Raw genomic sequence first — 14854 nt, forward strand, 5'->3', positions numbered from 1 at the left:
ATGTGCGTTTTCATCAGGATAACCGTGACGGCGTTTTGTCTGTGCGCGGCGCCAAAGCCGTTTGACGGTCTAGCAATACCGGTGCAAATTGAAAACATACAGGCCAACGAGGTGGGCGAGCTGCTCATGTTGTGCTACAAGTTTATGGACTTGAAAATGCGCACTGGAACTATTTACACCGCGACGGACGAACGGCGACTTCCGTTAACCGATAACATCGCCAGCACGGAAATGATCTACAAGGGCACCGCTAAGTTTGTGGACTACGGCATACCGGTGGCGGATAAGACTTTGTTGGACGTATGGGCGAACGCGGCGTATCGCCCTTTGTTCTTAGAAATATCGTTGAGAATAATAAACGTCGTGGAGAGCGTCGGCGTGTTCCTCATCACCAAAATGGCAATGTTTGCCCATCACATTGTGGCCTTGTTGCCAATACCCCGGGTGCTGTCCGCCATTGTGCCCTGTTTGAATAAAATCGAATACAAATTTAGACAACTCAACATTCCTCGTACGCCGATCCGACACCTGAGACAAATCGTCCGTTTTTACAATTACTTAGCTAATAATGTCAATCGCAGTGGATTTTCAAGAGATCAAATTAAATATCTTTTTCAAAACGCGTGTGATATGTTTATGGAGAAGTATCGTTACATAACGCGTTTCGTACACATACGGGAGGACGATAGCATGAACAGCATTAACCCGAATACTACCATTTCACAGTTTTTGACTAGCCATCTACACTTTATACGGAGAACGGTCAATTATTATTTTGAATCTAACGTGTTCGTCGGCTAATCAAGTGCAACAGCTACACCCTCCTAGGATTACTTATAATTGTACTACTATTCATTGATTCAACAAATAATTGATGTATTGATTATTATTATGTATTCGATTAAATATTTAATGTGAATTTATATAATTTAACGTTACTATGTAGAAAACGTATGTAACGCTATTATGTTAAATTACATTTCATTACGTCAAAAATAATAGAAATAGTTTTAGCTTCGATGCAGAGCAGCGAAGGTATTGGTTTTACTCTGGCGTAGGCTTTTTTTGTGTCTGTATACACTGTAACTTTTCCAATTCCTTCGAGTAGCAACTCTATAAATCACAAATTTTATCTAGTTGTTACTTTGGAGCATAAAAATTGAAAAAATTTCCTTCTTCACAGTTAAAATTTGAAAAAACAAAAAAAAACCATACGAGTTTATAAGTTTAACTTAATTTCTTTACTTGGTTTTAATTTAATTTTTAAGTACAAACACGGTGTACCAGACGTGAGAAACGAATAGACGCTAATAACTGTTGGTAACGTTGACCCGTGTGTGGTGTGAGAGATAAAGTTTAATCGAACCGAAACGGTCGGTATTATAATATTGTGTTTATTACATGCAATCACAGGCGACTAAATCGTGTATCTGATTACAGTAGATACACAGATAAAATCACTTTCGAAAAAACTACTTTCTTACTTTGCTTGATTTGGTCTGTACTGTCTTAAAAATACTAGTTATAGTCAAGCTAATATCTAAGGTGGCTAGTAAACATATCAAAGTTCTGGCTAATATTTTAGTGTTTTCATAATATCTGGCCTTAAACAATTCACAGAGGATTTTGCCCCTTAAACTATTTTGAATTTATTATTTAGTTATAACAGCGTAACGCTTTTTTGGTAACACTTTTTTCAGTTATGTGCCAGAGCTAATACATGAAAATGTCAAAAAATACAGACAAGTTAAAACCGTTATGGTTAGTATTAGCAGCTGAATGTCTACGAGCCACTGTTTTATTTACATATCCTGTCGAGAATTGTTAAGGAGGAATATAAATGGCGTGAAATAATATTAAAAGCTGTACTAAGTACTAACAGAACTATTAAAAGCAGTAATAAAAGTTGCTTATTTGAAAGTGTTATTATCACTTTTACCCGGGTAAGCCAGTACAGTGAGTTCGAGGCATAATGGGATCAAAGCATAGAGGGACGGAGAAGTCACAGGTCTACAGGAATTATTATAAATAAAAGTAATAAAAAATTATATATGTTTTTGGGGTCGCTGATTGCGAATTTTCTAACAGCTTTCAATTTCACTCGGCCAAAAAAAAAAATAAAACCTAAAAATTCTGCTTTTGTACTCAAAACATACTTGAATCACTCTAAAGAGATGCCCATTACTATTATAGTATTACTATTATATTACCATTAGTATTACCTCTACTATTATAATTTGATGATTTTTTTTTTTAATATAACGTGTTTATGTTTAAGTATAGAAAATCTGCGAAAAATATAGTTTTCCAGCAATTAAAAAAAAACTGTCGTCCCAAGTTGGTCCTTCGTTTAATATGTTATGCATACATACGAGTTCTAACATCTGACCCGTTTTCAACTAAAAGGTATTAAATTTACGTCTAAAAAACAAAAAAAACTTGCACGCCCCCTGAGGGAGGGGGTGGAATATATTCCTTATTAACTTCAACTGGAGCCGACCCTTTTTCTCGATGTCATAGCCATTTTAAGTTAAACTTTTAAACTCTTATGGTTTTTTATTTTGTTTTTTCAAATTTTTACTGTGAAGAAGTGAACTTTTTCAACTTGTACCCACTCAAAGTACCAACTAGATGAAATTTGTGATGTATAGAAATGCTTCTCGAAGGAATTGGTCCAGTGTAAAAAAAATTACAGTGTACACACTACACAGACACAAAAAAGCCCACATCGTTGTAAAACGAATAGCATCACTGCTACGCATCGAAGCTGAAAGTTATAATGTGAACAACTATGGCCTTTTGGTTTTTATACTTCAAAATATATCACCTTGATGATTTAAAAAAAAAATCAAGTAAGTATGATAATTGAATTAAAACAAATTGAGTATCTGAAAATTTAAGAGCTTGTTGTGAATAGGAAAAACACAAAATGCTACACACTAAGAATGAGAAGATAGCTTGGCTTTAACATTTGATAATAGACAAACAAATAAAAATTTGATACATATATCTTAAACATTGTCTATAAAAATTTGTTTTTATGGATTTTCCTAAACTTTAAAATCAAAAAGTCTACTTGCCAACCTCATCTTGGCAAGCATTTTTTAAAAGACATTTTAACAAATGCTCAATAGACAGCTGAATCTATATTTTATTAAACGTGTACACGACCCACGAATGTGCGTTTGAAATTTAAGTACAACGCATTGAATAATAAAACAAATAAAACACACTTGTTTTTTTAGTATAAACCATTAACATTTGTTTCATACCGTCGTCGTATTATCGCGTAGAGGATTTTTAGACAAAATCAATATTGCAAAACATTTTTATTTTTTTTTAGTTAACTAGATAATAGCACATTTATATGGCCAGATTTATAGAGAAAATTAAGCTATATTTTTTTGGGAACTTATTAATTATCAACCATTTTTTTTTTTTTTTGTATTATTATTAGATACTCTACAGAAGACAAATTGGTAGTTTTTTTTTGTAATAGGTCTTTGTTTTTAAACAAAATTTATTTGTGGGTAATTTTAATCTCTGATTTTTTTTCTATCTTCAAGTAGAATAATTTCAATTATTTATATTATGATTGACGAATTTCTTAATTTCATATCATAATTATATACATATATTAATTTTCCATATCATACTATTCGTTTAATTTACTTTTTAAGTATGAATAGCATTAATATTGTAGTCATGTCATAACTTATTATTTTATATATATATATATTTTTAAATATATACATACATAATAATATGTATATTGATCGGTTAACTCATCGGTAGGTATATTTTTCGTTTACTATATTTCTGACATTATGTTTTTGGACTAAACTCGTAACACGAGTAAAACAAACGTAAGCATTAATTTAATAGTTAAGTGTATTGTAATTTAACAGGTAAATTAATTCAGTACAAATTAATTTTTGTTCGTTTTAAGTAATGACTTATTGGTATTGTTTTGTAGTTTCAGGGTATTTTTCCTCAACATATATCGTGTAAAAAATGTTTGAAAAAGTAAAATAGTTGTCCATAATACTGAATTTGGAAAAAATAAGAAAAATCTGTTTTTGTCAAATAATATATTTTACCAAAAAAAATTGTAAGTTTATTTAGCAGTCGGTATGAAATAAAACCTATAGTTTACATCTGGGTCATCTGGTTAGACTACTAGATCTGAACCCATTGTTTGTGTAATGTGTAATGTGTATTTATTGGTTATATATTGGTGTGCGATTTTATTTATTATACTCACTGTATTGTTTTAAAAGAATTTACTATTTTTCATGTTGTAATTTGCCAACCGTTTTTTTAAATTTATTAGCTAAGAAAATATTCTCTATAGTTATAATATAACTAATTAAAATACATAACTTGTTGACATGAACTGAGGCATATTACACAATGCTATAAATTCAATACAACAAATATATTTTATTTGAATTTCTGAACATTTTGTATATATTTTTTTATTATTTCAACACTATATAACGCAACTATAAAATACTCATTTATGAATAATACAAAGTATAATATGAAAGAAATTAAAAACTAATACATATTTTAGGTTATGTGTTATTTTTTACGATTATTTAAAATAACATTTTCTTTCCTTAAGATAGGTTGGGATGAGATAAGATCCAAGGCATATTGTTAGAATAACAAGTTTTTTTCATAAGCGTACCAAGTAATAAAAGCTACGAATAATTTCAACAAAAAAATAGTTTCATAACAACATGTGTACACGTGTAAGTCGAAACGGCGGCTGCCTACATACAAAATGGTGTTTTGTTTACAATTGAAACACTTATTACAATATGTATACTATATAGTGTGTTTTAAGCAACACGAAATACTTCAAATAAATGACCATTAACTTAAACAATGGTAGCAACTAGCTAACAAGAGTACCAACTAGTTAAAATATCTTTTTCTTTATTTAGATTTTTTTGCTAAAGTCGTCTATTTTGACCGTAGTCAATTTCTAGGTTGCTTTGTGTGACACGATCAACAGTCAACCGATAAATGAAATTATTTTCATTATAAAGTTAATTATGATGGCAATAACTTGCTATAGACGGACGATCAACCCTAATCGTATTCACCCAAACGACAAAAATAAATGTTGAATAACATTATTGTTATTAGGATAATGTTTTAATCGACACTTGCATTTCCACCATTACAGTTTCGCATCAAAACGTTCGTTTTGAAAGTGATATCACATTCAGTTGTAAAAATTCATATAAATCCATGACCCTATAATATTTCTATGTACCTCAACCCTGCTGTACTGGCATTTTTATATTTGCAATTTGCACTACACTTTTATGACATTGCCTTCAAATATTATTTTTTTTAAATCACATTTTAGAATTTTTTTTTACTGTCGTTTTGAATATTAAAAAAATTACAATACTTGTGTGGATAAGTTTGGTGACTATACAAATTATAGAAGACTTTTCTCACCCCTTGAATAAACATACCCAATTGCATAATAATACAGTGTAGGTATACAATTTTTTTTTTTTTTTTGTATACAAAAAATATTATAATATCAAAATTTACTAACACTCATCGTTCGCTAAGTGGTTTTATGACGATTTCTGGTAAATAAAATTATATAGCGGTTTAAGCTAAATAAGTAAATAAGCAGTACTTTTTGTTGATTACACTGTTTTTACAACTGTGCCGTTGTACCGAAAACCACTCGTTAAGTATACGTTATGTAAATAAAATAGGACGAAAAACGGCTACCTACCAACATTTTTCATTTTTACACTTATGTTTTTGTACTTGTTTGTTACTTGTTTTTTAATCAATCGCATCATAGTTACCTCGAGTCGAATAGCATTTCAGTGTTCGTCCGACTTTGGCATCGAAGACTTACTTCTGGTTCAACAAAGTGTTTGAAAACAAAAACAGCCATTATGCATTTAAAATGTGCTGTTATTCTGTTCGCGTTGTACTTCGTGACCGCGACACAGGTAAAACTACATAATAATAAAAATGTCCGTAGTTAATACTATTTAGCATTATCATTGTACTTATAATACTTTATAGAGCATGGGACTCAATAAAGATCAAGTCAAAAAAATTGTTAAAATATTCAAAACGTTCAAAAACGGTACAGACTTAAGCACTTCAGCACTATGCAGGGAATATAATTTAGTTTTTGAACACAAAAGAGGTAATGAAGTATTTTTTAAACGTTTCGGTTGTAATCAAGCGTAACCCCCCCCCCCTTACTTATACACAAGAACTGTAAAATAATGCTGTATAACAATTTTTCAATTTAACGCTCTCGTTTTGGCCAGCTCGATTGAACATTCTTTATAATTTTTGTCTATTTTATTTTTAAATATAGGTAGGAGTCCCGCTCGAAAAGTACAAGACCTTTTGGTATTTCTGGCCAGTAACGATAAGATTAATGACAACCCGAAGGTAAGACAGATAAAAAAAAAAATTGAACAATTTCAAATTAATCTGATTTTCTTATTTTCCATACGCGTTTTTTTACAAAGATTCAAAGTTTATCGTCATACGAAGTAAAAATTTTCGTGGGCTTGTTTAACAAATACGACCAATGGTTCGACCATAGCGGACTACTTGACTACGACGAAGTAAAAAAAGTTGTTAACGCTTTAAATCTAGAAGATGACGTCGAAAAAAACTTAGTAGACAAAATAAAATACATATTTAATGCCTTAATCAGAGATTCAGTTGACTCAATTCTATTAATATCGAGTACCGTATTATTGACTTAACGAAGCTTTTCGAATTATTTTTTTTAGGTTGATAATTTAAATTAATCTTTATAGGTGAAACAATTAACGCCCCGAAATTCTTGGAGGCCTTTTTGGAAGTAAAACCAAAAGTAAGGATATGGTTTCGTTAAGGCACATAACTATGATTTGGCCTGACATGGTGTTTGAACATGTCTAAGAAAAATATGTTTTATAATTTTAGCGTATTGTAGCGTTTAAAAAAAAAGTAACTATTAGTGAACCTAATATCTACATGATTTAAATACTTGTACATAGGGCAAAGGTCTGGACAAAAAACGAATTCTGGAACTCATCAATTTATATAAGGGTCACAAAATAGCTGGCGATTACATTGACCCTGTTGAAATAGCAAAATTCTTCAAAAACTTATCTATAGTTAAACAAGAACACGAAGGCCTTTGGTTTTTGATTCCATACGTAAGAACACATTTTTGATATTATTATTTACTTATTTTATTTTAAATGAACAAATTTATCAACACTAGTTTTTTGATTCGAATTATTCGTTATCAATATTATTTTCAATATGTGATTTATCAATTTTGAAATCAATTAAGATAATTTGTCATCTATGAATAACAAACAAATTACATTTTTATTTATAGAGTTTTAATGTTACTGTTTTCATTTATGATTTTTTATTCATTATTAACGAAATGATTGTAATTTAATTAAAATATTTTCTATGTTTTGTTTTAACTGAAAAAAATGTTTCCCGACTGATTCTATGAATATTTTTTAATTAAAGAAAAATGTAAGTCTTATTTGATTATAGGAACCGCTCCTTTTCAACTGAAAGAGCTGTTGCTTGTTTCAGCAGAATACAACAAAGAGGCCAACCAAGAAGTAATATTATTTTTTTTCTTTTACTGTTGTCTTTAATATACTATTTTGAAGACGCACCCATCCGTTTTTTAGAAGTAAAGTTTAGCACATTTAGTCGAAAAATTATAATTTAGAGCTTAAACTATAGTATACACACATTAATCGAGCAATGATTATTGTTAATTGGTTAGAGGTTTTTCGTTGTCAGCCTATCTCAGTAAGTTCTATAGATAAACATCACATTTGTTATCAATTGTAATGTTTTCCTCGAATCAATGCTAGAGTGTCGATGGATTCAACTGATTTTTAATAACTTATTTAAAAAATACCAAAAAAACCGAAACAATAAAGATGCATAGACAAAATATTATTGGATCTACCAAAATTCTGTCATAGATAATATGCCCATGCTACTTCAAAATATGACGAATGGATATCGTTCTCTTGTGCAACACATAATCGAAAGAGGTACTTTTTTAATTGTTTAGAATGGACCCTTATACTCTACCGATTCAGTTAGAGATGTTTTATGGAGTTTCTCTAAATATGACGTCAACAAAAACGGTTTAATCGATAAGGGAGAACTAAAAGGAATTGAAGAACGTCACTACCAGGACGAAGACATTGACTTTATCTTTGAAGACTTCGATATCGATAGTAATATTGCAAATTTTAGCGTTAACAAAATGTGGTTAACTTTATTAAGTTACTACCATACGTAGTGGGGAATGAGCATAGAGTAGGTTCAGACCGTTTTTACATGTAAAGATATTTTAACAGTAGGTATTAATAAAATAAATCCCGAGAAACCGCCGTGGTTAATATCTACATAAAACAAAGGTTATTAAATCGAAGATTTTTTCACGATAAACAAAAATATTATACTAAAGATTTTTAAAAGAAAAAAAGGCGTATCTTCATTAAAAAAAAACACATTTTTAGTAATTTTCAAGATTTAGACGCGGTGGGAAAGTAGTGATTTTACAATTATACAAAGTTGAAAGATGTTTCAACAATAATTATGATATTATAGTAATCAAAATGTTGGAGCAGACACCAAATATAAGTAACTTATAAAAATACTATACTAAAAATATTGCAATTTTTAGGAGACCAACATTTGAACATTGCAGAGTACTGCAGGATGGAATTTGCGGAGCATGAGCGAATGAACGCTGAAAAGGCAGAGCACGAGTTAATAGATGCTGAAATAGCGGAGCGTGAAGATACAACGCTGAAAAGGAGGATAGCAATGACAGAACCCTGAAAAAAATTAAGTGTTTTTTTCTGAATTAAATAATATAATAATTGTTATACATTTGAATATATTTTGGGAGTGCTTTAATTATGGGTAATAAGCTTTAAATTTGTCGTTTTAAGATTTTTTTCGCAGCTGTATAATTTTACAAATATGTTATATCATTTCATAAAACAATAATTAAACATTTTATTAAATATAGTAAAAATGATATTTTTATTTCGAAATTATTATAATTATATATCCTGGGCCCTGCAAGCCATACAGTTCCTAAAAAACAAAAAACGAAAAGTTAACATGTTTTTCGAAAACGGTATAAGAATATGGGTACTAAAAATTAAAAACAATCTTACAATATTTAAAAAAAAAGTAACACTATGAATATAAACTGTCAAAATTATAATAACTGTTGTTATCATAATCAATAAAATATAAATTTTAAAATAAATTTTAACAAACAAAATAAACTAAAAGCAAAAAAATTATCCACCAATTAAACTTAAACAAAACATCAAATGTATACTTTTCCAGTGCATTCCTAACTCATATGTAAATAAATTGTGTTTTTAATATTAATAATAATTTAATTCTTACCTAAGGAATTAGTTAGATTATTAGTTACAAATCTCAAGAATACAATTATTTGTAAGTATAAAGTATACAATAACAGTATATAAAATAATACTTTGTTCGTTTTAAGGAATGACTTCTTGGTATCGTTTTATAGTTTCACGGTATTTTTCCTCACCTTAAATCGTGTAAAAAATGTTTGAAAAAGTAAAATAGTTGTCCATAATACTGAATTAGGAAAAAATAAGAAAAATCTGTTTTTATTAAATAGTATATTTTACTTAAAAAAAATTGTGTGATTATTTGCCAGTCGGTATTTAATAAAACCTATAGTTTACATCTGGGTCATCTAGTTAGGCTTCTAGATCAACCTATTGTTTCTGTAATGTGTACTGTATACTTATTGGTTTTACAATGATGTGCAGTTGTATTTTTTAGCCTATACTCATTGTATTATTTTTAAAGAATTTACTATTTCAAATTGTAATATGATTATATTCAAAGCATAATATGAAAGAAATTAAAAACTAGTACATATTTTAGGTTATGTGTTATTTTATACGATTATTTAAAATAACATTTTCTTTCCTTAAGATAGGTTGGGATGAGATAAGATCCAAGGCATATTGTTAGAATAACAAGTTTTTTTCATAAGCGTACCAAGTAATAAAAGCTACGAATAATTTCAACAAAAAATAGTTTCATAACAACATGTGTACACGTGTAAGTCCAAACGGCGGCTGCCTACATACAAAATGGTGTTTTGTTTACAATTGAAACACTTATTACAATATGTATACTATATAGTGTGTTTTAAGCAACACGAAATACTTCAAACAAATGACCATTATTTTAAACAATGGTAACAACTAGCTAACAAGAGTACCAACTAGTTAAAATATCTTTTTCTTTATTTAGACTTTTTTGCTAAAGTTGTCCATTTTGACCATAGTCAATTTCTAGGTTGCTTTGTGTGACACGATCCAACAGTCAGCCGATAATTGGAAATATTTTCATTTTATAGTTAATTATGATGGCAATAATTTGCTATAGACGGACGATCAACGGTAATCTTATTCACCCTAATGATAAAAATCCATTTTCAACGACATTATTGTTATTAGGAGAATGTTTTTAATCGACACTTGTATTTCTACCATTTCCTTTTTTATCAAAACGGTAATTTAGACATTTGTATCACTTTCAGTTGTAGTAATTCTTATAAATCCGCGACCCTTAAATATTTCTATGCACCGTACCTCGATCCCCACTGTACTGGCATTTTTAAATTTGCAATTTGCACTACTTTGTTATGACATTGCCTTCAAATATAATTTTTTATAAATCACAGGTTGACAATATTCTCGCAATAAACATACTTTTTTATAATATGTGTACACAGATATTTCAATTTACATATTTTTTATTGTCGTTTTAAATATTCAAAAAATAACAATACTTGTATGTACAAGTTGGGTGACTATACAAATTATAAAAGGCTTTTTTCATCTTTGAATAAATGTACTTAATTGCATAATAATAATATAGTGTATAAAAATTATTTTTGTTATACCACATATTGCCACATAGAACCACCATATTGCGGTTTTATTTTACATAAGTAAATAAGCAGTACTTTTTGTTGATTACACCTGTTTTTACAACTGTAAAACCAATCGTTAAGTATAAATTATGTAAATAAAATTAAACGAAAAACGATTACCTACCAAATTGTTCAAATCTGTACTCATATTGTTTTAATCAATCGCATCGTAGTTACCTCGAGTCGAATCGCATTTCAGTGTTCATCCGGCTTCTGTATCAAAGATTTTCTTCTGGTTCAACAAGGGGTTTGAAAAAAAAAACAACCATTATGCATTTCAAATGTGCTGTTATTCTCTGCACATTATACTTCATGACCGCCACACAGGTAAAAGTACATAATACTAAAAATGTCTATAGTTAATACTATTTAATATTATGATTGTACTTATAATACTTTATAGAGCATGGGACTCAATGAAGATCAAGTCAAAAACATTGTAAACACATTCAAAAGACACAATAACCGCATAGACTTAATTACCTCAGCACTATGCAGGGAATATAATTTAGATTTTGAACACAAAAGAGGTAATGAAGTACCTTTTGAACAGGTTTTAAACGTGTCGGTTGTAATCAAGTGTTACCCCTACCCTCCCCCTTAAACACAAAAACTGTAAAACAATATCCTCCAGTATTTAACAATTTTTCAATTTTACACTCTCGTCTTGGCTGGCTCGATTGAAAATTGCTTATAACGTTTTTCTTTTTAACTATAGATAGGAATGGAGCTGAAAAAGTACAAGATCTTTTGGTATTTCTGGCCAGTAACGATAAGATTAATGATAACCCGAAGGTAATAACGAAAAAAAAAATAACTGAACAATTTTAAATTAATCGGATTTTCTTATTTCCATACATGTTTTTTTACATAGCTACAAAGTTTATCGACATACGAAGTAAAACTTTACGTGGGCTTGCTTAAAAAATACGATCACAGCGGACTACTTAACTACAACGAAGTAAAAAACGTCATTGGCGCTTTAAATCTAGAACAAGAAGTCGAAAAAAAATTAGTTGAAGAAATAGATAACATTTTTATTATTTTGATACAAGATTCAATTGCAGTCTCGGTTCTACATATATTGAGTACCGTATTAAATTGAGTTAAGGAAACTTTTAATTATTTTTCTTAGGTTGATAATTTAAATTAATTTTAACAGGTGAAACAACTAATGCCCCAAAATTCTTAGAGGTCTTTTTGAAAGTAAAACCAAAAGTAAGAATATGATTTCGTTAAAGGCTCGAAAAAATACACAAAACTATGATTTTGCCTGACATGGTGTTTGAACATGTCTAAGAAAAATATGTCTTATAATTTTAGCGCATTGTAGCGTTTAAAAAAAAAGTAACTCTATTAGTAAACTTAATATCTACATGATTTAAATACTTGTACATAGGGCAAAGGTCTGAACAAAAAACGAATTCTGGAACTCATCAATTTATATAAGAGTCACAAAATAGCTGGCGATTACATTGACCCTGTTGAAATAGCAAAATTCTTCAAAAACTTATCTATAGTTAAACAAGAACACGAAGGCCTTTTGGTTTTTGATTCCATACGTAAGAACACATTTTTGATATTATTATTTACTTATTCTTATCCTATTTTTAATGAACAAATTTATGAACACTAGTTTTTTGATTCGAATTATTCGTTATCAATATTATTTTCAATATGTGATTTATCAATTTTGAAATCAATTAAGATAATTTGTCATCTATGAATAACAAACAAATTACATTTTTATTTATAGAGTTTTAATGTTACTGTTTTCATTTGTGATTTTTCACTCATTATTAACGAAATGATTGCAATTTAATCAAAATATTTTCTATTTTTTATTTTTGTTGAAAAAAATATTTCCCGACTGATTCTATGAATATTTTTTAATTAAAGAAAAATGTAACTCTAATTTGATTACAGGAACGGCTCCTTTTCAACTGAAAGAGCTGTTGCTTGTTTCAGCAGAATACAACAAAGAGGCCAACCAAGAAGTATTATTGTTTTTTTTTTTTTAACTATTTTCTTTAATATGCTATTTTGAAGACGCACTCACCCATTTATTAAAGAAGTAAATTATAGGAAATTTTTCCATTAAGTTCAAATTTTGAGCTTAAATGATGTACACTCAATAATCGATCAATGAGGATTATTTATTGGTTTTAGTTTTTTGTTGTTAAACTGCCTCAGTTATTTCTATAGAAAAACATCACACATTTTATCAGTTGTATTGTTTTCCTCGAATGAAAGCTAGGGTCGATGAATTCAACTAATTTTTAATAATTTATTTAAAAAATATCAAAACAATATAAACAATAAAGATGTATACATAAACTAATATTAAATCTACCGAAAAATTGCCACAGATAATATGCTATTTTTCTATGAAAATTCGGTAAACTCAATACATCATAGCACTTGCCCCTATAGGGTATATTTCATTCGCACAAACCATGTTATCACACTTCAAAATATAATCAATGGGTACCATTCTCTTGTGCAACACATAATCGAAAAAGGTACTTTTTAAATTTTTCAGAATGGACCCGTATATTCAACCGATTCAGTTAGAGATGTTTTATGGAGTTTCTCTAAATATGACGTCAACAAAAACGGTTTAATCGATAAGGGAGAACTAAAAGGAATTGAAGAACGTCACTACCAGGACGAAGACGTTGACACTATTTTTGAAGACTTCGATATCGATAGTAATATTGCAAATTATAGCGTTAACAAAATGTGGTTAACTTTATTAAATTACTACCATACGTAGTGGGGAATGAGCATAGAGTAGGTTCAGACCGTTTTTACATGTGAAGATATTTTAACAGTTGGTATTAATAAAATAAATCCCGAGAAACCGCCGTGGTTAATATCTACATAAGCAAAGGTTATTGAATCGAAGATTTTATCACGATAAACAAAAATATCATACTAACGATTTTTAAAAGAAAAAAAGGCGTATCTTCATTAAAAAAAACACATTTTTAGTCATTTTCAAGATTTAGACGCGGTGGAAAAGTAGTGATTTCACAGTTATACAAAGTTGAAAGATGTTTCAACAATAATTATGATATTATAGTAATCAAAATGTTGGAGCAGACACCAAATAAAAAACTTTACTTATAAAAATACTATACTAAAAATATTGCAATTTTTAGGAGACCAACATTTGAACATTGCAGAGTACTGTAGGATGGAATTTACGCAGCATGAGCGAATGAACGCTGAAAAGACAGAGCATGAGCGAATGGACTCTAAAAAAGAGGAGCATGAGGTAAAAACGCTGAGAAAGAGGATTGTAAAAAAAGAACGCTGAACAAAATTAAATGTTTTTACAGAATTAAATGTTATATTAATTGTATTACATACGAATATTTTTTAAGAGTGCTTTAATTATGGGTAATCAGTTTCAAATTTGATGTTTTAAGATTATTTTCAAAGCTGTATAATTTTACATATATATTTTAGTTTATTCTTTAAACGAATAGACAGCGATATCAACTCATATTAATATAAGATGTTATTTTTTTTTTGTCAATTCATGAAATAATAATTAATCATAATATAATGTAATACCGTAAAAATGATATTTTTTTTCGTAATTACTATAATTTTCTATCCTAGGCAAGCAAAATAAAAACAGTTAATATGTTTTTCGAAAACGGTATAAAAATATGGGTACTAAAATTTAGAATTTATATTACAATATTTTAGGAATAGTAACACCATGAATATAAACTTCCAAAATTATAATAACTGTTATTATCATAATCAATAAAGTATACATTTTTACCC

General features: G+C 29.0%; 2 protein-coding genes across 4 annotated transcripts; both read left to right on the top strand.

Annotated features, from left to right (window-relative positions):
- LOC126842492 (uncharacterized) lies at nt 1-8986 on the top strand. The gene is made up of 9 exons (XM_050579507.1): nt 1-404; nt 5843-5996; nt 6073-6199; nt 6377-6453; nt 6534-6756; nt 6831-6886; nt 7053-7214; nt 8111-8279; nt 8732-8986. The coding sequence occupies exons 1-9, from the start codon at nt 1-3 to the stop codon at nt 8887-8889; spliced, it is 1530 nt and encodes a 509-aa protein (XP_050435464.1). The 3' UTR covers nt 8890-8986.
- A 2219-nt stretch (nt 8987-11205) lies between these two features.
- On the top strand, nt 11206-14546 carry LOC126842491 (uncharacterized). 3 transcript variants are annotated; one of them, XM_050579506.1, is made up of 10 exons: nt 11206-11380; nt 11457-11583; nt 11772-11848; nt 11928-12141; nt 12216-12271; nt 12453-12615; nt 12980-13050; nt 13596-13764; nt 14218-14333; nt 14398-14546. In XM_050579506.1, exons 1-10 carry the CDS (start codon nt 11324-11326, stop codon nt 14401-14403), a joined length of 1056 nt encoding a protein of 351 aa, XP_050435463.1. In that variant the 5' UTR covers nt 11206-11323; the 3' UTR covers nt 14404-14546. The 3 variants fall into 3 exon arrangements, with proteins under 3 accessions (XP_050435463.1, XP_050435461.1, XP_050435462.1); XM_050579504.1 differs by lacking the exon at nt 14398-14546 and having other exon boundaries at nt 11207-11380; nt 14218-14375; XM_050579505.1 differs by lacking the exon at nt 14398-14546 and having other exon boundaries at nt 11343-11386; nt 14218-14375.
- Nucleotides 14547-14854: the final 308 nt, after the last annotated feature.

This window comes from Adelges cooleyi, unplaced genomic scaffold (genome assembly GCF_023614345.1).
Source record: "Adelges cooleyi isolate 19-005CV unplaced genomic scaffold, UGA_ACOO_1.1 ACOO_flye_CR_arks_rails_tigmint_CR_PRNA_528, whole genome shotgun sequence".
NCBI lineage: Eukaryota > Metazoa > Arthropoda > Insecta > Hemiptera > Adelgidae > Adelges > Adelges cooleyi.

Coding starts and splice junctions, on each gene's coding strand:
- LOC126842492 (XM_050579507.1), top strand. CDS start 1: ATGTGCGTTTTCATCAGGATAACCGTGACGGCGTTTTGTCTGTGCGCG. Junction 5,997..6,072: donor ACTTCGTGACCGCGACACAG/GTAAAACTACAT, acceptor AATACTTTATAG/AGCATGGGACTCAATAAAGA. Junction 7,215..8,110: donor TTTGGTTTTTGATTCCATAC/GTAAGAACACAT, acceptor TTAATTGTTTAG/AATGGACCCTTATACTCTAC.
- LOC126842491 (XM_050579504.1), top strand. CDS start 11,324: ATGCATTTCAAATGTGCTGTTATTCTCTGCACATTATACTTCATGACC. Junction 11,381..11,456: donor ACTTCATGACCGCCACACAG/GTAAAAGTACAT, acceptor AATACTTTATAG/AGCATGGGACTCAATGAAGA. Junction 13,765..14,217: donor TGAAGACTTCGATATCGATA/GTAATATTGCAA, acceptor TGCAATTTTTAG/GAGACCAACATTTGAACATT.